This window comes from Nothoprocta perdicaria, unplaced genomic scaffold (assembly GCF_003342845.1).
Source record: "Nothoprocta perdicaria isolate Ctin4 unplaced genomic scaffold, notPer1 scaffold_234, whole genome shotgun sequence".
Classification (NCBI taxonomy): Eukaryota; Metazoa; Chordata; class Aves; order Tinamiformes; family Tinamidae; genus Nothoprocta; species Nothoprocta perdicaria.
The window spans coordinates 22,045-47,278 of NW_020455460.1; the positions used below are offsets into that span (position 1 = coordinate 22,045).

The window sequence follows — 25,234 nt, forward strand, 5'->3', positions numbered from 1 at the left end:
ATTTATTTGTACCACATTTGGCATATAAGCTCAAGGCAGAGGTGCCTGGAATTGCAAAAGCACTGAATATGTTGTGCTCCTTGTCAAAAGACGATCACTGCCCTCCTAATCTTTAATCAGCAAGCAGGCAAAAACAAAACATAGGTGGGGGGGAGACCTACTTCARTTCCCTACCTTACTCCTCCTCCACTGAAAGCACAAAGTGGTATTCATGAAAAGTTTTTTGGTGCTGTCACATAGCAGAGCCAAATGCCACATTATTCTGAAGAGAGTAGTAAGAACAGTGAAGAAGTATGTTTTATTTACACTCTTGCACATCAAAGCAAATTAGTTCTTAGATTCGGAAGCCCAGGATAAAACAAGTTGCAATTGTTTTATTGCTGGCCTGGCCTGTTGGGTATGAACAATGAAAGTCCCTCCTGACCTCTGGACATTGGGATTGTATTACATGCAGTAGTCTGGATTTCCCTATGGTTTTACTTGCATCTTACCTGTCAGGAGGGTTAAAATACGAAGCAGCAATTAGGTTTTGACAGAATGATGTCAACAGAAGATCAACAACCTGTAACAAAAGACAACACTAATTCCTTCTTGTTGGGCTATTGACCTAGATCTAGTTTCGTGCTGCATACATAAGTGTTTTCTAACATCAAAGCGAAGAAACAAACGCGTTGGTGACATTCAGCAAAGTTCTACAGACCCACTGGCACTACGAGATGGCAAGTGAAGTCCACAAGAGTGCTAAAGTGATATCAACACACAGGTATCTAGGTAAGTCTTGCAAGGAAGCCTAGCTCAGCACAAGATTGCTCTGATGGAATATATTCCTGGCTCTTCCTGTCAGAAATCCATTGACTTCCAGAGGATATAACACATRTATAGTCTGAATGGAGCACTACAARGGACAAATGGCAAAGTATATTTCCCATTTTCCACTGACAGAGCAGCCTTTTGCATGTGCAAATACACCCTTCCCTCCACAACTCCACTCATTTCTCAGCACAAGCCAGATGGTACTTACACTCTGATGGCAAGGCTCCAGGGCAGGGGCAAAAATACTGACATGGATTTGAGAATTCAAAGTAGCAGCTTCATTTTCATCATTGCTACAACGCAAGACATTTGAGAGTCTGTCAGATATCACTGCAATCCGGGCTGGCACATCTGCAAGAAAAAGAGAAGAGGACTAAGACTGCAGGCATGGAAGCAAGGAACTGGGCAAAACCCACTTGGTCCAAGATTTACAACTCTGCATGAAAGGAATAAGAACAGTTAAGAGTATGTATTTCACTAATCCCCTAGTTATTTCATACAAAAAAAAAAAAAAAAAAAAGCTTTTGAAAAGCATTAATGACCAAAAAGTGTTAGCTGGAACACAGGGATCATCACTATCATTTTAGAAGATAACACCATTTCCCCCCCACTCCCAATATCATTACCAATTTTCAGCAAGGATAATTTTTCACGCCAGAAGGGAAACAGCCTTCCAAAGGGGTTCCATGTCCTCACGCAAGCAGCAGGAATGGGAACTGCCAATGTTGGCAAAAAACTGCTATCAAGGGATCACAAAGCAGCAGACCCAAAGTCCTAAACTCAAGCATAGGAAGTGTGTCAAACATTAAAAACATATACTCATAGCTGGAAGGATTATATAGATCTGAAAGTTCACAGTCTCTGGGTAGCAAGCACTGGCAAGTAACATCTGCTGTTGTTTYGGCTGGCGTTAGCCATACTTTATTAGTAGAGCTTTTGTCACAGGCACTTATGGCTAATTACAACTTGCCCTTCTCCACACCTTCGTATTTAGTCTGGTCCACGATCAGTGCCCGTAGCTCAGCCAGYTCAGCCTTCAGCTGCTCAACAGGCTCTTCAGAATGGCTGGTCTCTGCTTTTGATTGATCTAGGTAGATGTGAGAGAAATAGAACATATTATCCTTGTCTTTGCGTATTACATCGATTTATAAAATATATTCAGCAATCTTTGCATGTATTTTCTGCAAAAACAGTGCTTGTTTTCCTATAAACTACAACAGGACCCCAAAACATCAATCTGCCACATACACAKCTTTGTTTATTACTCGCAAAAGATGGTATTTAATTAATCATTTATAAGTTTATGCCTAGTTTAAGGGAAAAAAAAGTCCTTTTTAAGGACAGGAAAGAAAGGAGTCTCCCTTCAGAGTTCTTTTCCCACTTGCTTTAGCTCTCTGCCCCTTGCAGGAACATTCGCTCTCCTCCAAAGACTGGAACCAGAGCTGGAAGATGCAGAGAAGCACTACAGTGTCAACGCTGTGTCAGCAGCTTCTCCTCAAGACCAACAACATGCAACATCTCCAGGTGATATTTGTTTGTTAAAAAGAATAAATGAAAGAAACTTCCCTTTACCACTAGAAATAAAGTGCCACCAGCAACAAGCTACCACAGCACAGCCCCAGACACCACCCAGTGTCTCATGCTCAGGCCWAATGCAACCAGACCAGGAAGAGGAGCAAATCACAAGGTTAGCAGGAATAATTGCTATAAAAGCACRGTAAAACAACAAGGCTTTAGGAGGCTGCTGAGTCACCTTTACGTGCCACAGTGAGCGCTTCTGAACAGGAGTGACCAACACGGCCACCCTGCCCTGCATCCCGCGTCCGTGCAAGAGCCCCAGGGATGGATTGGGAGCAGGGAGTATGAACCAGGATGCAGGGGACATGGGGCAGGTGCAGAGGGATGCAGGGGACATCGAGCGGGCGGTTAGGGATGCAGGGGACACCAGCAGACTGTGCCACTAGGGGTCACTGGCMATTCAGGAGCTGCGCAGAGCTCTGGCTGCTGCCTCTGATCCCGCCGATCCCGATTCCGTCACCAAGGAATCATGCAGCCCTGCTGGTTGCCAGGACAACCCTGGGGAGCCAGGCTGCTCCGATCTGCCTTTCCCAGCACTGCCTCCTCACATCTCCCAGACTGGCAGCATCTTCAGAAGGCTTCAAGCCTCCAAAGCATCCCGGCCAGGAGTCAATAATTAGGGCTTTCTCTCTTTACATGGACTACACTTAGCCCTGACACACTCTGCGAGTAGTCTCTGTTCTTATTTTGTATAAATGAAGAGGATTTGCCTACTTTAAGACAAGCACTTGAAAAAAAAACRTTGAAAAGTACAGACTAGCTCATTAAATATGTGTTAGTCACACACACTGCCAGTAACAACAGTGACGAGGGAAATTAGAGCCCCTCCTTCAACACGTGCAAACCACAATCCCTTTATTGCTGGCTCCCTTCCTCCCGTTTTTAGGCACCCACGAAGCCACCCTCGGAAGGGGACAACGGAGGGTGCAGGCAGCAGCAGGGCCAGGCTGCACCCACCGATCCACGCGGGCGCAGCCGAGCTGCCTCCAAACCAGCCGCCTCGGGCAGCGTTTGCAGCCTCAGCAGAGCAGAGCTCCGCGCGGACGCCCAAAATCCCACCCAGCAGCAGGGACAAAGAAAGCCAGTCTGGCAGTAGCCATTTAATACCTCAATAAAACATAAATAACACGCACATATTTACATATAGATTAAATGTGTTTTTTCTTTTTTGTATTTTTTTTAATTCAGGAGAGCCTCATTTGAAATATTAATTTTTCTTCAAATGGATGGATGAATAATTTTTTGAGGGGGAAGGGGAGGGGGTTGGTTCTTTTTACCTTGTAGGAGTCTCTCCTTCATAGCACCACAAGCTTGGATGTATGTGGAGTACAAGTTTGCAGGTATTTTATCAGCTCTATAAGAGAGGGGGGTAAAAAAAGTAATTTATTCTGCCACATAATCACATTCAAACTTCAGATTGATTAAATATAAGCACAGTCAACAGCTGTGGTATGAAATGTAATTAGAGGTCCTTGAGCACACACAGCATCTGAAGCATTTTTTAATCATCATGCAGCATGAAGGGCAGATATTTATACCCTCCGTTTCAATGACAAGTATTATAGACATGTAACATACAATTCATGCAGCAGTGCGTTATGCACAGGCACTAATACACGCTTATGTGATCTTACTCACACACTCCATAATAAACTGTGACAGGCTATACTGACATCTTAAACGCAGCATGTGATGGAGATCAAAGTTTGACCTCCAACACCTGCCGGGAAGGCCCAGCACTAAAACACGTTATATTAGGCTGTCTGAAATTCAGCTGCTTCTCTTACAACTTTAATTTAAGAAATGAGGACTCAATCTTATTAGCGTCAGGCTAGAATTATACGGCAGGACAAAATGCCTCATTTGTAGGCAGCATTACAGACATTTTCTCCACGATAAGCTACAGAAGAACTACTAGATTTCAAATAAAGCTGTTCCTTCAATGCAGAAAAGCACTTTTAAACACACATATAGGACAAGCTTGAGTTTTTTATGGGGTTGTGTTCTCCTGAGGCATTATCCTACTGTCCCATAAAAAGTATGTTGCTTTCCATAACCCTTCTCAAAGAAAGAAGCTTTTCACTGGGGGTCTCATCTTACTGAAATTTTATATTTCATATTATATTTTTATGCAAACTTTAGAGCATATCTAGCCTGGAGTCAGGGGCATGCATGTAATTCCTTCTAGAAAAWGTACCTAAAGCGTCTAAAAGACTAACTACAGAACTGAAGACATTCACCTATAGAAATAAGTTCTCCCACCCACAACGTGCAAGCYGTAAGTGAGCCTGTTTGTGAAGCCAGGCCAGGTGGATCAGCCAACACACAGCCGTTTGCAAGCAAGGTGTCAAAGCTTCATAATCTGATATTAAAAAAAAAACTAAAAATCTGAGGACAAAGTCCAGGAGCGCAGAAAACAACACAGGGAAGACTCAATACCTCTTTAAAGAGTCTATAAAAACCATGCGTACATCTGGCGTTTTAGGGAGCTGCAATAGAAAAGCAGGCAGGTTAGGAGTGAGTCACCTTTCTACAAACACTCTTCTAAATGGGAGGAGCAGAAATACAAATACGAACCACACGTGGCCTAAGCAAAGCAGGAAGGAACCAGGATGTGTAATACGGTCGTCTGAAAATACTGAAACAGAGGATAAAGACAACAAAATATCAACAATCCAAAGCAGTAAAGCGCCATTTCATTACCTCAAGATGTAGGTGTGTTTCTACCAGAAAGAAATATTATAGAAACATGAATAAACACAGAAAAAAAAAAAAGAGTCCAAAAAAATACTAGTTTCTTCGTTTTGCTTTTTATTTTTTATACTAATGGTAGGCTCCTCTTGCAGAGGTGCATATGCTGTTTTAGCCACTGCAGAAATAGTCTCAATTTTGAAGACTACCGAGGAAATGGATAATGAGTAAAGAATTTCTGAAGTCTTCCTTTGCTCACAATCTCATTTTTATTCTGCTTTGATTTGGACTCTCCTTTTCTTTTTTTTTTTTCCCTTTTTCTATTTCCCTTCTTTTTTCAAGATTAAAAATAAAAAAAAGTTCTGACCAGCATACAGTACCTGGCTTCTATCACAGATGTTGGAATCTTCCTCGTGTTTTCAAATATCTGAATGGCCTTTTCAACATCACGAAGTGCCTGGCCCTGGGGCTAGCTCACAAGAGTAGCAAGGAGAGAGAGATGCTGTGAGAAATCAGTGGCAGTCGTCCTGCCTGCTAGTTCTTTAGGGTTAGTAATAGTTGTCTGTGTTGTGAAGGAAAGCGACTGAATAACAAGAACTACCTGATACACAAAGTAAAACTGAAAGATAGAAAAGACGGAGTCTGAAACATCAGTCTGCCTTGAGAAAGCTCTTCTACATAACAGCTATTCTGGGTCAGCCCAGACATCTGTGTAGTTGTGTATCCAAATCCTTGGCAGATACTCCTGCTSAACAGCCTCCGTGGGGACAATATCGTTTCTGTTCTGTGTTTGTTGTACTGTTAAACCTGTTCTATTTCATACACGTTGGATTGGGACCAATGTTCTTCACTTCCAACCCATGCTATGAGAACTCCACTCCGTGCAGAGGGACCTCAGCCCTGGCTTTCTCTTTTTCAAGCTCTAGGACCTTAAACTGCAACAACTTGAGGTAAATGACAAACAGATCAGATATGCTTGGAAGGAATTAAATGAGATTTTTCCCTTGAGATGTCAATTCAGAGGACTAGATTTCACTGCTGTACATTTGCTTACCCTGACACCAGCCTGTATTTCACGTACTTCAGTTAATTGACTGGGTAAGTGAAGAAACCACATTTCTTTCTCCTATCCTCCTAACATGCTGTACTGCTTTAGCTGGTGATCTATATACAGAAAAAAATGCAATTCAAAAGGAACAATAAAGCCAAACGCTCCCTTCTGATTATTCTTATGATTCAAAATATAACAACGAACAAGAAAAAAACGAAACTGCGGTGTGCAGATCCCTTCCCCAAATCCCTTTTAAATCTGAACATTTTGAACACATCACCGAATAGGTGCCCTGCAGAACTGAGCATCCTTTGCCACGTGGTCATAGCATGAGGTGCGAATTCCCACTGGGGAATGTCACCACGGTAACTGGTTGGTTCACTGGCAGGCCCAGCCAGAGCCTAGTTCCCTGCTCTGCAACTCCCCGTCTCAGGAACCTCACTACCCCTCACCGTTCCAACAGCATTAGGTCTCTCTTTGTCCCTCATATCTCCCTTAAATTCCCTGACAGAATCATCCACAAGAAAAGGCCATAGCTTGTTATAAAACCTTAGGTAGAGAACTTGTACCTGCACAGATTCATTTGTGGAGGATAAATCTTCGTAGAGCCCCATGTCTTCTATAGCAACCTGTGCGAGGTTACAGAGATGGACATGGTCATAGCTACTATTTTGACAGATCAGGAAAAGTCTTTTTTAAAATAGCCAGCTTTTACTAACCTTGAGGTCAGCCAGTCTGGTTTTAGCCAGAGTGATGTACTCCATGAGAACAGACCGGTGTTTCATTGGCACAAAAGGGGGATACATTATATGCACCTGAAATGTAATATTCCAAAAATTGCCATTTTTACAGGTAATGACTGTCAACTCCTGATTTCATTTTTACACCCATTTACCTCAAAAATTCCCCAAAGACAACRTTATCGACTGTTTTAAGAAAATCCAGCTTTGTGGAAAAAAAAAATCCTTTTCTCAACAAAAATCATCACAGTGCTCAAACTTTGCTRCATGAAAGGAATTCACCTTCTTGTCAGGAAATAAAGGAATCTTGTACTAGCTTATTATACTAGCTTATTTCAGGGAGAAAATATTGTGAGTAATTTATCAGAAGCAATGCCATATTACAGCAACAATCATAATATACTGCACCTAGTCAGCGTCACATAATGCAATTACTATAATAACAATAATAATACGTTGAGCTCAGTCAAAGGCACAAATATGCTGAGTGCATCAGCTCTGTTTCAGCCTTTAGGAAACAGTATTAGCTGCTTCTCACCTTCAAATATGGGGCTGTTTCAAAGGGTACCAGCTCGGACAGGAACTCAAAAAGGAAGACGAGAGCCTTCTTACTGCTCCCATGGGGACCCCCAGCATTCCCAAAGGAAGCCTGAAAGCAAGAGAAGGATAATGGCCAGTGTTCAGCATGGAGAGAACCACATCCCAGCACTGTGCAGTGGGAAACCTCAGCTATTGCAGACATGCATTTTCTATCAAGAGACACTTTCTGGAGAAAAGTCCACTTTCCACAGAGATTTTTTTTTTCAAATTCTTTCTTTCTTCCAGTTTTTTTTTTTTTTTTCCCAAGTTTCTTTTTCAGTTTTCAGAACTGCTGCAGTGTTAAACTCAAAGTTCATTCCGACGTGGTACAACAAGAAGTACTATGCAGTAGTTAAACAAGAAACAGTAAAATGTGCCAAAGGGCTGAGATTCATCAGGGAACATCAAACAGGCAGGTTTCCGTTCAACATTATCAGAGTTTTAAGGAAAATAAGCCGGTCTGAGACCACACAAACATAACTAGTTTGCTTTTTGATACCTCCTCGAAACTTTATCAAAGGCTTAGGCCGTATTTGCAAACTCGCACAAAGCAATTTACAGCATAAAACATATACGTTTACAACTAAAAGCTAACGAACTATAACGTCAGTAAACACACTAATTCTAGCTGCACACCTGCACAAACCCAGGAAACATTCCTGTTTCCTATGCAACAATCCACAATTTATGCAATAACAACACTGCCAGCTATCAAGATACTGAAACGCATGCAAAATTATGATTGTAACAGGAATTACATGTCTGCATTCCTGACCAGTAACTACAGAACTCAAGACGGACTTGAATGATGAAAGAAGGGGAGGACCAGAGAAACCTGGATTTTTTTAAATAATTCCTGGGTGTTCTTGTCTGACACGAGTGTTTTTCTGCATAGCAACACATTCCTTACGTATGTTTCTGGCATATATGGAACAAAGATCACTATGTCTGTTTTAGCCTTACCTTAAACCACTCAGAGTAAGGCATGAACACAGCAGGGCCCTCTAGAGCAGCCTGACGAGCTATCAGAAATGCAGTGATCATACTTTCCATATCATAATTTTCAAAGGCCTTTAKCAGCAGACAACTCAGTAGATCTAGAAACATAAAGAAAAACAACCTCGGACTTTGCTCTTAACAATTGTGCTGGAATTTTCTACAGCAAATGAAGACAAATATCTGTGATGACACATCTGCCAGGAAAAGGAGGATGCATACTGCAGCTTGGAGAAGCTTTGGGATTCATGCACATCTCTTCACACATCAGAAAGGTGTTTTCAACAGTCAGCAAATACTTCAGGATCTCAGCCTCCAAGAATTGCTGATTATTGAATTGCTGGACTCCATGCAAGACACTCAGAAGAACCGACAGYAAAGGTGAGATAGAAGAACGAAGCTTCAACAACCACTTCCTCAGATGAAGCTAGTTACCGAGTAAGTATTCTTGGCTATATATTAAGTTTAAGCAGCAGCAGGCACAAGGTTTAGCACTCAAGTCACAGCTAACTTTAAATACTTGAGTGGAAAGGCAGAGTYTCTGATGTTCTTTCCCCTGGGCTCWAGACAGCAAGCATGAGCCCAACACCACGGCAGGGAACACAGCATCTCTGTGCAGTACCAGGGAAGCAAGGAGCACTTACGGGACCCACTTACCTTTGAAGAGCTGCTCTGCTTCAGCCTGGCAGACCACCAGCGTGGAAACACAGGACAGCACATGCTGCCAGTTCACTTCGTGAGTCTCCAGGACTTGCTGCAGCTGGCAGATTGACTCCTTTGCACTGAATGCCACAAACAGCTGGAAGACAGCGATAGCGATTTGTTCACACATAGCTTTTKCYAACAGTGAAATGCACAGTGAAGACWAATATGCAGATGCCTTTGCATCATTTTTCAAAAAAGATATCTCGCATGCATGTTTCCATCAGCTTTCCTAGGACAAATACCTCCCTGGCTTTGAACCTCAGCTGGTTAAAATAAATAATTTCCACTTTGTATATGCATAYGTATAAGCAGCATCACATTCTATAATAGTGAAAGTCCACATCGTTCATTATCTTTATTTTCATTAAGAACCTTTTCACAAAAACCTTTAGCATTTTTCCTTCATGCTAYGTCCTGCAGCAACTCCTGGCAACTGATGAGATTCTGCAAATTTTTGCTAAATTCATTTCTRAGAGAGAGCAATTTTAACAAAGAAAGCAATAGAGGTTTTCAGAAATTCCATTCAATGCAAGACCAGTATAATCATGTTCTCTTTGCCAAGCCAGGAGGACTCACCTTGCAATATAAGGTAGTAAGCAGTGAACAAGTTCTTGTAAAGGTCCACTCCCTCTGCATATGGATGGCATCAGACACTGGACCCAGGAACAGAAAATAGTCTGCTTAAGACCAGCCGTGCAGGGGCCAAATTATTCAACCCCAGAGCTGTCTGCAGCACCAGCATTGGCACCCAGCTTCTCTGCTCCCTTGYCCCAAACTCCTCTTAGAGCCCACAACTCCCATGTCTGCCCAGTAAGGACTGCTACTAGGTGTTACTCCAAGCACCTGTTTGTTACCCATCCCTACCTTTCAGCAGAGGGTTGTAGGTGAGAACCTCAGTCAGTGTGTGTCTAAAAAACTGCTGGAGGGAATGAGGATGAACTGCATTTTTATATATTGTTACATTGAACACATTTAGCCTAGGAAAGAAATAAAGAAATATTCAAAAACAAAATACAAGCTCCATCAGCAAAAAGGTACTGATCATGAATGACTTTTACTCTGTCTTATCAAATTGCCAGAGAAAAACATTTTCTTTCTGTATTTTTCAAGTCTATTAGTTAATTCATCATTATTAAGCTATCACATCTGCATATGTGAARTAAAGGCACACTCCTGCACAGGAGGGGACACAGACCAGCGCRTACAATGTTGTTAGACAAAATGGGTTTGGAAGCAAGAATCTGGGGAGGAGCTGGTGGCACCTTGCAGGTGTTTCTGTTCAGAAGCAGAGCGAGAAGAGCTGAGAGGATAAACTCTCAGGTGCTAAGAGGGAACTGCTGAAACACTCTTTAATGCCTCACATACATCTTTACAGGCACSATCACTTGGATTAGTTACTGTATTTTATTGGGGAGAGGAGGATACTAAATATAAGTAGCACTGGAGAAAGATGAAAATAGGCTTTCACTCAGTTTCAGTGACAACAGTAACAGTGGACAAAATAAAACATTGCTGACATTATTCAGAGTAATAATGTTTCTTACCAGCACTGCATAGCTTGCAACTTGGAAGCATCTTCCTGCTTCTCTTTACCAACAGCATCGAGCACCCCTAGTATCCCAAATAAATCAAATGGGGAAAATGGAAATGGAAAGAACTGTGACACCAAACAACATGGRGAACCAATGTGGAACAAGCCCTCGCTGGGTTTTAAGAGGGTGACCCCATTAGGGAAATGGGCAGAAGCCATTCAATGTCATTCAGTTTCTCAAAGCAACACAAAGACTGGAAAGCTATTAAAACTAACCTTGAACCACTTCAAAAGGCTGCCCGGGAATGTGCTAATAATTAAACCATCTAAAAATGCACATGAATTAATATTTCATTTCCAAACCCACTCCTAATTGTGCAGTGCATCTGCTAGTGTAAGCACAGCAAGGCTGCACTCCAGAAGAGAAAAATCTGTCTGGAGGGAGGGATTTCCAGAGGTAAGATTTATATTAACAACCCCTTGAAATTACGTTCTTAGCCACCCACGTCAGACAAACAGCGAGCAAACGCTGCAGTGAACGTGGCACGTTTGTAACGGCAGCGAGATTACTGAATCCTGCTCCTGTTACACTCAGCATTACTGAGTCCTGCTCCTTTAGGAGCAGTTCTGCTGCTAAAGGACTGGTCCAATTCAAAAACATTGGCAGCTTGGACAGCATTATTGCCTTAACATCAGACTACACAAAGCCCACAGGCTTAGACAGTTCCTTTGCTCTGCAGCCTGCAGCAACAGCAGGTTGTTTCTTGTGCCATCCTACCTTCAAAAACCTCCTCTTTTAACGCTGGAAAATATTTGTGGAGTGGGGGCGTTAGTTAGCATCATCTCAGGGAAGCAATCTGAAACCTACCGATCTACTGACTTCAGAGAAGAAAATCTCTGTTCTCAGAGATGTTCTGATCCCTGCTGCTGAGGCAGCAGAGCAGGTGACCCTCACACATCTCTTGGAGGACACTCCACAGCATTAGTACGTAATACTCTCCTCCCCCACAGGAGRATACTTTAGGGTTAAGCAGGGGAGAATAGAGAAAAGGAGATAAACTCTCCTTATGCTTAGGCACAGGAATTCACCCAGCAAGACCATTAATACGAAACAGAGTGCTCCCACTCTCAGTCTGTCTTTCTCTTGTGAAGGTCTTTATTAATCTCAAATTATTTTGCATAAAGCATCCTAATATTCCTCAAAGCAGCGGATCAGTTAAGTGAACCCCCTCAAAGGCAACCCAAAAGCACACACCAGCAAAAAGTCTTGTATAACTCTTGTTGCAGACGTTTTCCCAGGCACAGGCCGAGSCAGCGAGCAGCAGCGCCGGCTGCACCAACAGGGTCACATGAAAGGCAGGTCAGCAGCTCAAGCCTGCGCCTCCCAGCAGCTTTTCCTGCCTTCCCTTTTTGGAATCCCTCGGCAGGGCAGCCCAGCCTACAGACAGTGCTCCGGGAAGGCAGGGTGCAAGGGATCTCCTGCTCCCGTGGTGGGATTTGGCAGGGAGGGCAGGAGCCCTTGGGCTACGTCCTGGCTTTCACTGATTTTACAACAAAAGCAAAGCACTGATTTTTACAGTAGCGCTGAGCATGTTGCTAAAACTTGCAGGCAAGAAAAGTGATAATGTCACTAAGGAGACAGAAAAGCCACAGACATGCAGTAGGATTAGAGTTATATCCTGCTCTAAAGCACATGAAAAGCAGTAAGGGAGGGCTCCTGTGCAGGCAAGGCTGGAGAGCAGATGCAGCAACTCACCACAAAGCTCATCTGTGGCACAACAGAAAGAAAAACAAGCCTGATGTGTGTTTAATCTTTCTGCATTAGGATTTGCAACACAAATCAGGTGCTGCTACCGCAGCTCTCAGCAACATCACCGTGATTGCCCAGGACACAATGGGTTTATTGTCCATGAGACAATTCCTGAAGACTGGCCATTTAAAAACTAAAAAACGTATTAGATGACTTTGCTCAGCATAAAGAGAAAAGAATTGTTTCCACAAACCACTGGTCTGAAAAATCAAGTCATGAGTCAGGAATAGCTTACCTGGATGCAACTCAGTAAATTCAACATTTAATGTACTAAGTGGAGTAAATTATCCTGGCTTAACCTCTGCCCTACAATAGATTGGACCGTTTCCAATCCAGCTGATTTAAAATCAGCTCAGATATCTTTACCTGATGATGCGGCTGGGAGTGTCAGGAAGAGCTAGCATAAAAGGCAAGGAATTATCTGCAGTGTCAGAAGAAACTCATTTTACAGGAGAGACAGGGAACCAGAGACACAAAGTCAGCGATATAAATATAAAGCACAAGATAGGAAAAGCATCCTAGGCAAAGGGCTTCTCCAAGCCCTTAAAGATTTAGCAAAGAACAAGGAATGCAAGTCTGGCACAGAATAACAACTGCACAAAGCTATAAATAATGAAAATACTTACATGTCAACATTCTTTGTAAAACAGCATGACAGATCTGTTTAAAAATGACAAATTAAGACCATTTAGTGCTTTAAAAAGCTGTAATTATATGCAGAAAAGTTAAACTACCTCAAAAAATTGTTATCCCTTTTATTTTAAAGATTAACTTTTACCACAGGCTTTCCTATAGAAGAGATACAGTAGACAGAACAGGATTTTCCATGCTTATCAGCAATTCCATGCTTCACGTTAAAATGGAAAAAAGCAATCAAGGAGAAACCRAGGAAGATAAAACAGTGAGCCCTTGACAGGTCACCTTGGAGAAGCTTTCAGAAATAAGAAAATAATCTCCATCCTGCTTTCACCACTTCCTCTCACCTGCTCCACCACACTGGACACTGCATTTCATTGCTGCTCTAACCTCAGATTTATTCATGTTTAGAAAATGCACAGACATATATGATAGAACTACTTTTTTTTTTAAAGTAACATTTGCAAACAGTTTAATTTTGCCCTTACATGGGGGACCTTCTTGAATTCCAACTTCCTCCCCAGCTCCGAAGTTTGCTGAAAGCCATTCTGAAGAAACATGATCACAAAGTCTGCAAATGAAGGAAWTGGTGTTTCAGCATTCCTCTTCAATAAAGATATTCTGCTCTGTCATCTACCTGTGTCCCAAAAGGACTCACACCTAAACAGCATCGTTCTCCATATAGCACAGCCAGCAAGACTGCTCAGTTCTCAGTTACTTCTTAGAGTAAAATTACTCCCAGGCAAAAGGACCCAGAAGAATCAATAGCCAGAGCCACGTGGAAGCTTAAAAAGTAAATATAAAGACAAAATAATTTATGGTTCTCACAGTCTATTATCATTGCAGATTTCATACAGATTGTACCTGATGAGCTGCATTGATCCAGATGTCTGACTACAGCCCCCCCAATCAAACTGCTTAGTGATTTTTTTTCTGAATCAAAATGGAAAATAAATAATATATATATATATAAAAAAAAAGAGAGAGATGGGCAGGGGAATGGGATTGTTGAGGTTTTTTCTGGTCCAAAAGATCCTGGACACTTAAATATGCTTGTGATAGTACACTGTAACAAGATGCAGTAATTCAAATCAATTTTTGCTGATAGGAAAAGTTTGATAAAATCACCAAATGTAAAAATCTATTCCCCTCACTGAAAGCATGCAAGAAAAGAAGGCAAAGTGGGGCCTCCCTTCTTATCCCTCTGAGCTTTGGACTCGTTCAGTCTGCTGCTCACTGGGAAGATCTGCAACCTGCCCTGGACTCCAGGTGCACAGAGCTGGTGGCCTTGCCTGTGAGCACACGCCCTGCAAGCTCCGCGTCCCGGGAGGGCTCTTCGGGCTGCTCACAAAGGCCACAGAGGCCGCTGCACAGCCACTCCACCACGGCAGGAACCTCCGTGTTGCTGAGGACAAACAAAAGCACATTCAATTCAATACTCTTTTTTTATTATTATGAGGCTTGGGGGTTTGTTTGGGGTTTTTTTTTTTTTTTTTTAGATGTGCCGTTTCGTTTCTTTCATTTAGGCCATCAGAGTTTTATATGCTCCATAAACAGGCATAAAGCAAACATATCTAAAGGAACTAATATTTAAACTGTGTGTTCAAATACTTCCCCACCTTTGACGTTAAAATATTTCCTTTAAAAAGGAAAGTTAGAAATAAGAACGAAAATCTTTTCCTTCTAAAATACTAGGATAAAGATGTTTTCAAAAATTAAGCTCTTGATCGTTTTGGTTTCTGCAGATTTCAAGTACAGTGAACTCTGAAAGCTATTTTTGTTTCCTCTCTCTGCAGGGCCATTAACAGACTAGTAAACTAGTACCAAAGGTCTGAAAGAGCACTTTAATGTTCCTTTGTCATCATGAGAAAACAAGGTGAACTCTACAAATAATAACCTACTTTACCTGCTAGCTCTGCATGAAAGGGCCACRTAAGGTTAAAAAACAAAACAAAACCAAATCCCACTATTCAAGGGATTAGCTCTGCCAAAGCTAACTGAAAAGCTGGCTTCACAAAAGTAGTCCACAGCTTGTGCAACGTGAGACCTCTGGTCAAAACCAGCATTCATTTGTATGAATAAACAGGAATTTCCAAAGCACATGGCAAGGATGGGCAGGTGGCCCGACCGGCTCACTCGGAGATTGCTCTCCCACAGGACAGGGTAACTGTGGACATGGGGCCATCTGTGCCAGTGAAACCCAACACCACTTAAAGCATTATCTAGACCAGGCTTTGGTGGTGGTTCACACTGAACCGTTTTGCTTCACRCTGCAACTGATTCAGCAGCCAGCAAACAACCAATTACCTTGTCCTAAGCCATGCCAACCCAGGGTAACCTCTCAAACCCAGGATGACTCCTTAAATCCTGCTAATCTGATCACTTGCAAGCATCTGACTAAATTCTTAGTCCAGAATACTCATGACTAATCCCTGATTATATTTCAATACATTTTAAGAGACTATAAACCTCTGCTCACCTCTCCAGCAGTTCTTGCAGTCCAACGATGCTGCATCTGTGCAGCTGCCACACAACTTCCAGCAATGGGGGTCTCTACCAGAGTGTCATAATTAGGTCATAAGGTGTACATGACAGTTTTAYGTTAACATTTTGCTAACATGGACTACAAAAAAAAATCTAAATTCCGTATTTTSAAGCTGTTCAGGGCTTACTAAAGCTATAACAACTGAAATATCTGAAAGATTGCATTTGATTTTATTCCACTCTGCAAATTTTGAACGGTTGAAAGTTGCAGACATATCAATATTTGAAATTTTCAAAGTCATGTAATAAATGTACCTAACTTTGCCACCTCCAGAACAATCCTGATTCTGAAATTTCAAAGATGCAACAGTTGTCCTAGAAAACAAGTGGTATTACTAAGTTTGAACTCTTTTTAATTCAGATTCAGAAACAGATTAGAGAATTATCGCCTGGCCTCCTGGCTGCTCAGGCTTTGTGAAGCGAGTGCGACTCTCTCAGGTCTGTTCCACAATAGGAGATTACAGCAATAGACACAGCAACTGTAAAGAAGCAGAGAGCCCTATGGACAGAAACTGAAGAAGCGAACAGCACCTCAAAGGTCCTGCTCCTARGTGGCAGCCAAGCCAGAAGCCAAATCAGCACCATGCTGAATTTCAGCGTGGATGAGGCCGCTGCCCTTTCGTGCCTTACTGAAGCACGGCCCTGCAGCTCCAGCAAGGAACAGTTTGGCCCCAGATGATGACCTGTGTCAGCAAAACCTGATCCTTAGACATACCAGAAAGGGGGTTGAAATCCTCCCCAGTGCAGCCTCAGTACAGAAACACTCCAATCCAGAAACCAAGTTAGCCAAGGGCACTTTCATGTCTTGCAAAGGAAGAGACTGAGGAGTCTCGGGGCACATGAACTATTCAGAAACAAAAAGCCCCACCAGTTTTCCATAGGAACTAGTAGCTGCTTCTTAGCATGGGCCTAGACTCCCCCACCTATACTTGGCCTTCGGGAACCTAATGCGTTCCTGTAACAATCTCAAATGCACTGCAGGACTTGATTTCTATGTCTACCTGAGAACAAACAGATTTTATCAGCCTGTGGAACACATTGTATTCTATTTTCAGTCTTAGATTGGTTATTTGAGACTACAAAATGCCTCTTTATCCAGGCAGATCAGAATCTCCCCTCTTTCCCACCAGAGCAGCGAGTAACCAAAATTGTCCTGCTCGCAGGAAGTCCTGAACTCCTGTAAGAGCAGAACTTATCATAAGAAAACTAACTACCCAAAACAAATCAAGACAATACCTTTGAGAAGCAACACAACCTGTTTCCTATTATCACGTTTCTCCCAAGCCACTTGTTCCACGAACTCGCTCGGGCTTATCGCAGTTCCCAGGTAAATAGAGCAGAGAACCAAAAGGCCAGACACTGAACATCACTGGCAGAGCACAGAAAAGATTATGAGACTCTGTCATATCACAGCAGGTTGGGGCATTGCCACTRTCTGGTTAATCAGCCTTAAGCATTCTATGATTCTGTGATAATCAGTCTGGACTGCTTCACCCAGAGACCATCAGATGGAAAGCGGGGGCACCATATTTCAACAATAACAGGCAGGGAAGCTAAATAAGAAAGAGAATTGAACACTGCAAAGTTTCTGTTAACTGCAGTGTCATCTCAGGTGCGTTTAATCCCACCAGCCATGCTGCTGCTGCACAGACACTGTATTTGCCCTGTCCCTTCTAGCTTGCAAAAGCTAAYAGAAAAACAGCCCTGCTCAATACAAATAGAAATAATTAAACATCTCCTTCAGAGATGCAGAAATGCCATTTGCCTAGCTCAAAACAAAAAARCCAAATTTGATGACCAAGATACTGTCAACTTTCCTTTCTGGTAGTTTTTCAGTAGAAATGGCCACACAATTTAAAGGTTTTACTTTTTACTTCCAAATCCCTACTACAGAGGTTAGGAAATAGACACTAAACTTATTTTAAAAATAAATAAATGAAAAATGAAAACGAAAAAGTCTTCTACCACAAAAAAAYGCCAATGTGGGAAGTGGAACGCAAGTCATAGCACTTCACTAGTCCAGTTTGGAGATATCCCCCACTTTTACTGGACCACAGTTGAGCACATCCTACTGGATCCCTCACATGAAATCTAAACAGTCTCTAACACARCAGTATTTTTATAATAGAGATCTTACCTTCATTTTCCACATTTCTTGACAGAACAGTGAGCGACAGAACACATTGTTGGCCAACAGATCTTTGGCCGTTAGAAGCAAGCGCGACAACCTCTCCTGCGATCATGCCCSAAAATAAAGCAGAAAGAATTCGCTTGTTAAATAACACATACTCATAAAAAAAAACCCTGTTTGTTGCTTTTCTCTGTTTACTGCCTTCTGAAGCCTTCAATAGCAGAGGGAACTCATAGGTATGGCCCCAAACCTTTCATTTTAGAGTTGAATCAAAAGCAGCCACACTGACAGCAGWGACATCTGCTAACTCCTCGCAGATGACACACAGCAGCAGTCACAGCACAGCTTTTGTGCACAACTGCAGCCATAGCTCACTAGGTTGCAAAGTGATAAGGTTGTTAAGGACAGAACAATGCGTAAAAGAGAGCAAATCATGCCAGAGGAAGCTGAGCTCCACTAAAGACTGTAAAACAGCACCTGATTAGACAATCCTCTCCAAATCCTAGTCAACAACAGACAGAAAACTTCATTTCCAAGATATCTAAACGTAGCCACTTTCCTGAACAAGCCAAGACTGCTGTACTTGTGTGAGCGTATCAGAAAAATGTATGGATAATTGTCTGTCAGGCCCTATACATTTGGCTGACTTTATCAACAACAGGGGAACTGTGTTTAAAACCAAACATAATATAGTTTTCTTGGTAAGATAAATGTAAACTTCCTCCCTTACTCTCTGCTCCGTGTTCAGCAGTGGTGCTTGAGAGGAGCTTGTGGAAGCCTCGCAGATCTGCTCGATGTTGGCAACGGCACTTTTGGCTGCCAAGACTGCTGTGGGTACACCCAATCTTGCAGCCTGTTCCTGTACAACAGAGGCTAAAAAACAAAGCAGAAAGCTTGTCAGCATAGGAGGAAAAAAATAAATGGTTTGAGCACACAAYTGAGCATTCCCAGACCTTAAACTTATTTGAACATTGATGTCATCTACTGCACTGGGAAATTAACCTTATTCATATTCCTTTCCTTTATATAAAACAGTGGTAGAATTACCAGTCCCACAGAGGTGGAGTATCCTTGCTAAAGCAGATTTTTCATTTTAGCTTTGCAGGGCTCACAGTGAAATTTTAAAATAAAATATTCAAAGATCTGACCTTGCCAGGTGTATCATCACCGGACAAGTAAGAAATGAGCTGTTAAGAAAGACRGAAAGAATAGGGAGAAGGAAAATTAGGGATTATCAAGAGAGGAAAAAGGTGGGAGTAAGCTTGCAGAACAGTGAATAAAAGAGCAAGGAAATGAAATGCATTGCACAGATACATATGCAATACATAATGAAAAGTCAATTTCCTTCTCTGCCTCCAGCAGAGATTCTTTCACTCACCTATAAACGATTCTGAGGGTGCTTTCTGGTCCTCTATGCCAGTATCTTCAAATGGCTTCACTGAATCTTCCACCTGGAAATGAAATAAAGACCTAATGGCTTTAGGTGTCTATTCTGCACATATATAAATATATTATCTTAAAAGCATACTTAGCAGCTGCATCATTCTAGAGGACTAAAGCAATGGAAATAAAAATAACACCTAGCTCCGATGGGGCCCAGAAAAGTCAGAGATTTCGGCACCTTAGAAAAGACACATGTAGTTACCTTTGCTTTTTGCAAAGGAAGTGAGATACTGCTCCATTAGGCTATTTGTGCACAGTAATACAGCTCCAGTAAGTTATTTGTGCACAGTAATGCAACAGATCAGCAGCAGGGATGGAGTTTCCATCTTTCAGCCCCTTCCGTGAAGCTGCACTGGCCGCAGATATTTGAGAAACATGGCAAAAAGTGAAATCCTTGTCCTTTTTTTTTTTTTTTTAGAAGACAAATATTGTGTAGGGAAAGAACCATCATTGTGGCTAAATTATGTAAAGTACCCAGATTTTCTCTGCATGTTATGAAAATGAAAGGTTTCCCCAGTGAGCAAGGACAAAGCAGAACACAGTCAAGTCTGGCTCCTGCATCTATGCACATATATTGCACAGGTTTTCATAAGGACAGTCATATTAGCCAGAAAAGATGGCCAATCCAGAGAAAATCTACTACACTGGCAACTAATCAGTTCCAACACCAAACAAAACGTGATGAATTTTTACTTGTACAAATGCAGAGGCCCAGGTTTCTTTTCATGTGTAAGAACAAAATGTAGAGGATGAAAAAAAAAAAAGAGAGAAATCTCATTTCTACAGAAAGGCCTCTGAATTTCTGTTTACGCCCRTGGTGTTGTTCCTTTTCACCTATCACAAAAGCAGCGTTCCTGAGGCACCCGTTTTGYAGCGCGTTCCTTGGGGCTGGTCCGAAGCGCATCCCGGCAGGATCCTCCCCATGGCCAGGGCTGCCCCTTACCTCCAGGAGGAGGTCGCACAGGTTCAGGTGCCCGTCCAGAAGGCGAAGAGCAGCTTCCCGGAGCTCTGCCCCGCTCCCAAAGGCGCTTTTGCGTTTCCTGGCTCTCCCTGCTGAGAAGTGGGGATTTCTCCTTTAGGGACTCCAGTTTGTTTCGTCCSCGGGCTTGTCCGGACTCCCCCAACACCTCCCTAGCCTATGGCTCATGTTGGACACRCAGCCCTCGGCACACAGGCAATTTTGTGCCCGAACTCCCCATCGCGCTGACAGGAGCGGGGCTGAGGAGGGACAGGGGACATCTCCACAGGATAAGCACTAGCCCTGCGGCTAAGGACGCCATCAGCCTTCGCCAGGCCTTGTCCCAATGGCCCTCGGGCTCCAAAGGGAGCACAGGGGCCCAGGACGCTGCAGGGGGCCATGACCGCAGGCAGCAGGGCCTCAGAGGGGCAGGRTCTGAGGGCGGCCATGAGCGCAGCGGAGGCGCTGAGGGCGGCCCTGGAGGGGCAGAGCGGCGACATGCWCCCGCTCCCGTCCCCGCAGGGCAGGGGGCAGCGCCGCCCCGGCCGCCACCTACCCAGCAGCTCCCGCAACCGCCTCCCGCCCGGGGCCGCCATCACGGCAGCGCTTCCCGCCAAGGCGAGCGCGCCCGCCCTGCGCCGCCATTGGCTGCCCGCCAAAGCCAGCGCGCCCGCCCTGCGTCGCTATTGGCTACCCACCAAAGCCAGCGCCCACGCCCTGCGTCGCCATTGGCTGCCCACCCCCCCTCGGCGCCCCCGTCGCCCATTGGCTGGAAGAGCGGCATGGCCCCGCCATGTTGATGGTGGCGGCGGCGCAAGGGGACCGCCATGTTGGAGGGGTTGTGCTGAGGGGAGGATGAGGGGACGAGGAGCTGCCTGCCCGCCATGGGCTGCAGAGGATGAGGAGAACGCTGCCATGGCGGGAGACAGGGCCTCGCAGCTGCTCCTGGGGGCCCTCAGAGGCATGTGTACCACAGGGAATTCCTACAGGGATTATCCCTGGGGTTTGAATGCTGGGATGTGCTTCCCCTTGTGCCCTGCACTGCAAGGACTAAGGAAAGCGCCTTGCATTTTGCTTCACACTTTCTTCCCTACCTCTTAGCCAAAATAAAAGCCAGGACCAAACTCCAGTGCCCAGAGAGCTGCAGAGCTGTGTCACCGCGCGCGGGTTTTTGGGGCCACACCTCGTGCTTCACCCCAAAATATCTCCAAAATATCTCCAAATAATTTCCAGTGCGGGTTTGGAAGGGAGGATAGCGCAGGAGAGGCGGGATGGGAGCGGGACCCGGCACAAGGCTGCACGGGAGGGRAAGGCCCATGGGGAGGCGAGGAGCAGGTTGGGGACGTCACCAGGCTGAGGTCKGCGCCGGCATTGGAGGGATCCGTCAATTAGAGGGATGCGGAAGGACTCGCCCGCCACAGGGTGAGGTGTTTGCATGACTAAGGCCAGGAAGGGGCTGCCTCCAAAGGCTGCGCCAAAAGCAGGAAGACAGCGAGTTATTTAGCAGGTACAAAGAGATAAAGGAGAGGACGGGAGCAGGGGCAGGRGCGGCTGGGCTGGCACTAGGGAAGCGCCTTTTCCTGCGGGATGAGGTCTGTGTTTGCTCTTTCCCTGGATAGCTGGATAGCTCCCGCCAGGGCAGCGCAGCAATCTGGGGATTCCTTGGGCGTCATGTCTGATTTGGTACTGAAATGCAGCCCCGTATCTCCTGTGAGCTGCSCCATGGAGCAGCCTGTGAAATCCCCCTCCCCGACCGCCCACGGTCCCTGTGCCCGCTCGGGCTCTGTCTCTCTGTCCATCACACTTCGGGTCAGGGGAGCAAAGTTTTTCTCTATTTTTGTGCAAAGCTTCCTCTATTTTTTAATATTACCAGCAGGTTTCAGCAGCCTTGCTGTTTTACTGGCTTGCAGCGAGCAGCCCTTTGCTCTATGTCATCCTTCATCGCACCGCATGAGAGGTATCCCGAGTTAATGCAGTCTGCCTGGATAATTGCTTTTAATTAAAATATTAATGAAGAGGAGTCTGGAAAGGAAATGGAGCTTTATGACCCGCTCTGTGATTCCAGTGTCCCTGGCTTTCCAGCCTCCTTCCAGAGACATGGAAAGGGCGATTCCCTGGAAAAGGTGGGAGCATGGCCGGAGCAGCAGGATCCAGCATGGAGCAGCAGCCGGAGCRGAGGAGAGCGGGGATGCCTGGGGGTGACAGCTCAGGCCGTGTCCATCCTTCCTTCTCCCTGTTGCTTGGCCTGGTTCGTTGTACCCGGGTGAGGGGAGCACAAAACCCCGCCAGACYGGAGGCCTTTGCAGTGACACGGACCGGGTGGAATGGGACCTGCTTTGGTGCTGTGCTTGCGAGTTGCACTTACCGGGCAGGACTCGGCCGTGTCCCGGGTGCTCCCGGGCCGAGGACAGGGCTGGCCACCCGCACGCACAGTCTGTGGTCGCTTTGATCGAGAGCAGCGGCCGGGCACTTGTGTCCCTCCGAGGGGACTGCTCAGCCGGGCCCTGTGCCCTGGAGCTTGGGGCTGCTCCAGGCGCTCGTGCGTCTGGAAGGGAGCGCGGGGAGTCCTTGCAAAGGGGCAGCAAAACGCTCTCTCCTTTCGCAGGCCGGGTTTATCAGGACCCCTAACGAAACTGGAATACGTGCAATTCTACCCACGGGTGCTTTAGGCAGTCGCCTGCCATTCCTGTGGCTTTTTGGGGAGACGTTTTGCATATGACAAACGAAATCCATGCGAGTGCCTTGCCTGCCAGCAGGCGCTGCGTGCGTGTGGCACGCAGCCCGGCGGCCCCRGGGCCGGCGCGCAGGGACAGCCCCTGCAAACTGCCACCGTGCCCGCCCCGGCAGGAAACAGGAGCAGCCCGCACCCCTCCAGCACTTTATAACCTTTTCCCAACCTTTTCATTTCCCCCCCCATTTCTTTTATTTTTAATTAAACTTCCCCTGTGTGCATACACGCTTTGCTTTTGTTTGATTTTTTTCCAAGAAGGTGGCTTTTAATTATATCTTGATCTCATATTAATTACAGTTTTACCCAAAGCAAAGGGCTCTGCGCTTTATAATTCAAATGTTTTCCCATTAATCCTGCAGGCTGGGTTATCGCCGCCTTCAAACGGCCCTGCTGCCATCGCCGACGGTGCCGCCCTGGCTGTGCCTGCAGGGCAGGGGCYGGGGAGCTCCAGCACGACAGGGCCCCGCGTTTCCCCCCATAAAGAACAGCCTGACGAAGCTCCCCATCCATGGTTGTTTCCAAAGTTGGCCACGAAGCCGCCTGATTACAGGGTAAGTGGTTTGGATAATCACATGGAGACTTCAGGAGGTCCTCTCTGTCCTCCTGCTTCCCCAGCGCCGCTGCCATGCGCGGGGCTTCCCTCCTGTTCTGCCGCCGCTTTCCCTCATGTTGATGGCACCAATGCCACACGCCTTCGCCCACACCCGGAAGGGGGGCAACTTCAGGATTCCCTCTGGCACAGACGGATTCCYATGCACTGGCTCCGTCCATCCTCAGCTCCGGCCACGCTCCGGCTTGGTGCCACTTTATGCTCATGGGTTAATAGAGCAGAGATGCGGCGGGATGATCCTTCCATCATGAAAACGGGCGGCTCATCATGACAAGGGCTTTAATTTGCTCCAGATGCCCTTTCCCAGAGGGCCCCGCTGCGCTCTGCTCTCCAGGACTGCATTCCCAGAGGTACCATCCTGTCTTCCGAAGGGCCCTGCCATGGGCACCGCGTTGCTGCCTGCACCCRTGGGCCATCGGCCTCTGCTCAGAGAGCGACACAGGCTCCAGCTGCGCCTCTCAGCGCTTTCCTGATGGCTTCTCCTCATTGTGGTCCTGCCAAAACCACAYGCAGAATAAAGAGCTCTTCTCTTCTGCTGATTTCCTCCCTGGTATTCTTCTGACCGTCTCRCGCTCGCAGGGCTACCCGGCCCAGCTCTCTGTGCTCCTCTCCCTTGGTTTGCAGGCAGCATCACCCTACGGGGTTGCACCAGCTCCTGCTTTGCCCGCTGCCCTGCTGGGATGAGCCCAGGAACCTGCTGATGATGATAATTTCCAGCCAGTCACGAGTGGTGACCAGAGCCACATCCGCACATGCGGACCATCGCAGATCCTCCAGCTGAATCACACACAATCACAGCATGGTTAAGGTTGGAAGGGATCTGACCTAGAGWTCAGATCTAGAGGTCAGCCAGGTCCCCTGCTCTGCGGAGCTGGGGAGCTCCCAGGGTAATCGCTGCTGGCCCTCTGGCCCCTCCGCTCTGCGGCTGAGCGCGGGTGGTGCCCATGCCGCAGCACTGAGGTGGCAGCGGCCACAGTGCTGAGGTGGCCATACCAGAGCTTTGAGGTGGCCGAGTCTGCATGGGCAGTGCCATGAGGACCCGGACCTCCCTCACGCTGCAGGCGGGCAGGCCCTGCACCCAGCCCTGTGCAACGCGCCCTGCACCCTGCATTCAGTCCCAATGTGCCCGACACCCTGCATATGCAGGTGCCCAGCATCCTGCACCTGTGCCCTGCATCCCACACCCATGCCCTGCATCCCATACCCATGCCCTGCATCCCACATCCGTGTCCTGCATCCCGCACCCGTGCTCTGCATTTGTCTGTGCCCTGTCCTGCACCCATCAGGTGCCCTGCACCTCGTGCCCGCTCTGGGCTGTGTCCCGCACCCTGCTCCGTACCTGCACCCTGTGCCCACGGTCCATGTGTCTGGGCTGAGCCCAGCAGGGCAGCGCCGTGCCAAGCCAACAGGAGCTGGACCTACGGAACCGAGCTGAGCCGTGCTGAACCGCGCCCGGCCGAGCAGAGCCGGACTCAGCTGAGCCGCGGCAGGTGGGGTCGTGCCAAGTCGCGCCGATATGGGCCGAACGGAGCCGCGCTGGGTGCAGCCGTGCCGAACCAAGCTGAGCCGAACTGGGCCGAAATGAGCGGAATGGAGCCGCACAGCGCCGGGTGCAGTCGTGACGAACCGGGCCGAATTGAGCCGAACGGAGCCGGGTGGAGCCGTGCCGAACCCTGCCGAATTGAGC

The 25,234-nt window shown here is 46.0% G+C and overlaps 1 protein-coding gene across 1 annotated transcript in view; it reads right to left on the reverse strand.

Annotated features, from left to right (window-relative positions):
* FANCA (FA complementation group A) overlaps nt 1-20,802 on the reverse strand; it is a 33,048-nt gene extending 12,246 nt beyond the window's left edge. The window contains exons 1-24 of the mRNA XM_026039604.1: nt 20,763-20,802; nt 20,192-20,301; nt 19,184-19,256; nt 18,536-18,678; nt 17,812-17,907; nt 15,610-15,683; nt 14,423-14,535; nt 13,619-13,701; nt 13,121-13,154; nt 10,698-10,764; nt 10,018-10,130; nt 9,730-9,806; nt 9,106-9,247; nt 8,416-8,549; nt 7,412-7,522; nt 6,853-6,948; nt 6,703-6,762; nt 5,463-5,551; nt 4,969-5,029; nt 4,831-4,880; nt 3,669-3,745; nt 1,796-1,900; nt 1,022-1,164; nt 492-562 (exon numbers count right to left, since the gene is read on the reverse strand). Of these exons, the coding sequence (XP_025895389.1) occupies nt 492-562; nt 1,022-1,164; nt 1,796-1,900; nt 3,669-3,745; nt 4,831-4,880; nt 4,969-5,029; nt 5,463-5,551; nt 6,703-6,762; nt 6,853-6,948; nt 7,412-7,522; nt 8,416-8,549; nt 9,106-9,247; nt 9,730-9,806; nt 10,018-10,130; nt 10,698-10,764; nt 13,121-13,154; nt 13,619-13,701; nt 14,423-14,535; nt 15,610-15,683; nt 17,812-17,907; nt 18,536-18,678; nt 19,184-19,256; nt 20,192-20,301; nt 20,763-20,802 (2,162 nt within the window). The remainder of the gene's footprint in view (nt 1-491; nt 563-1,021; nt 1,165-1,795; nt 1,901-3,668; nt 3,746-4,830; nt 4,881-4,968; nt 5,030-5,462; nt 5,552-6,702; nt 6,763-6,852; nt 6,949-7,411; nt 7,523-8,415; nt 8,550-9,105; nt 9,248-9,729; nt 9,807-10,017; nt 10,131-10,697; nt 10,765-13,120; nt 13,155-13,618; nt 13,702-14,422; nt 14,536-15,609; nt 15,684-17,811; nt 17,908-18,535; nt 18,679-19,183; nt 19,257-20,191; nt 20,302-20,762) is intronic.
* Nucleotides 20,803-25,234: the final 4,432 nt, after the last annotated feature.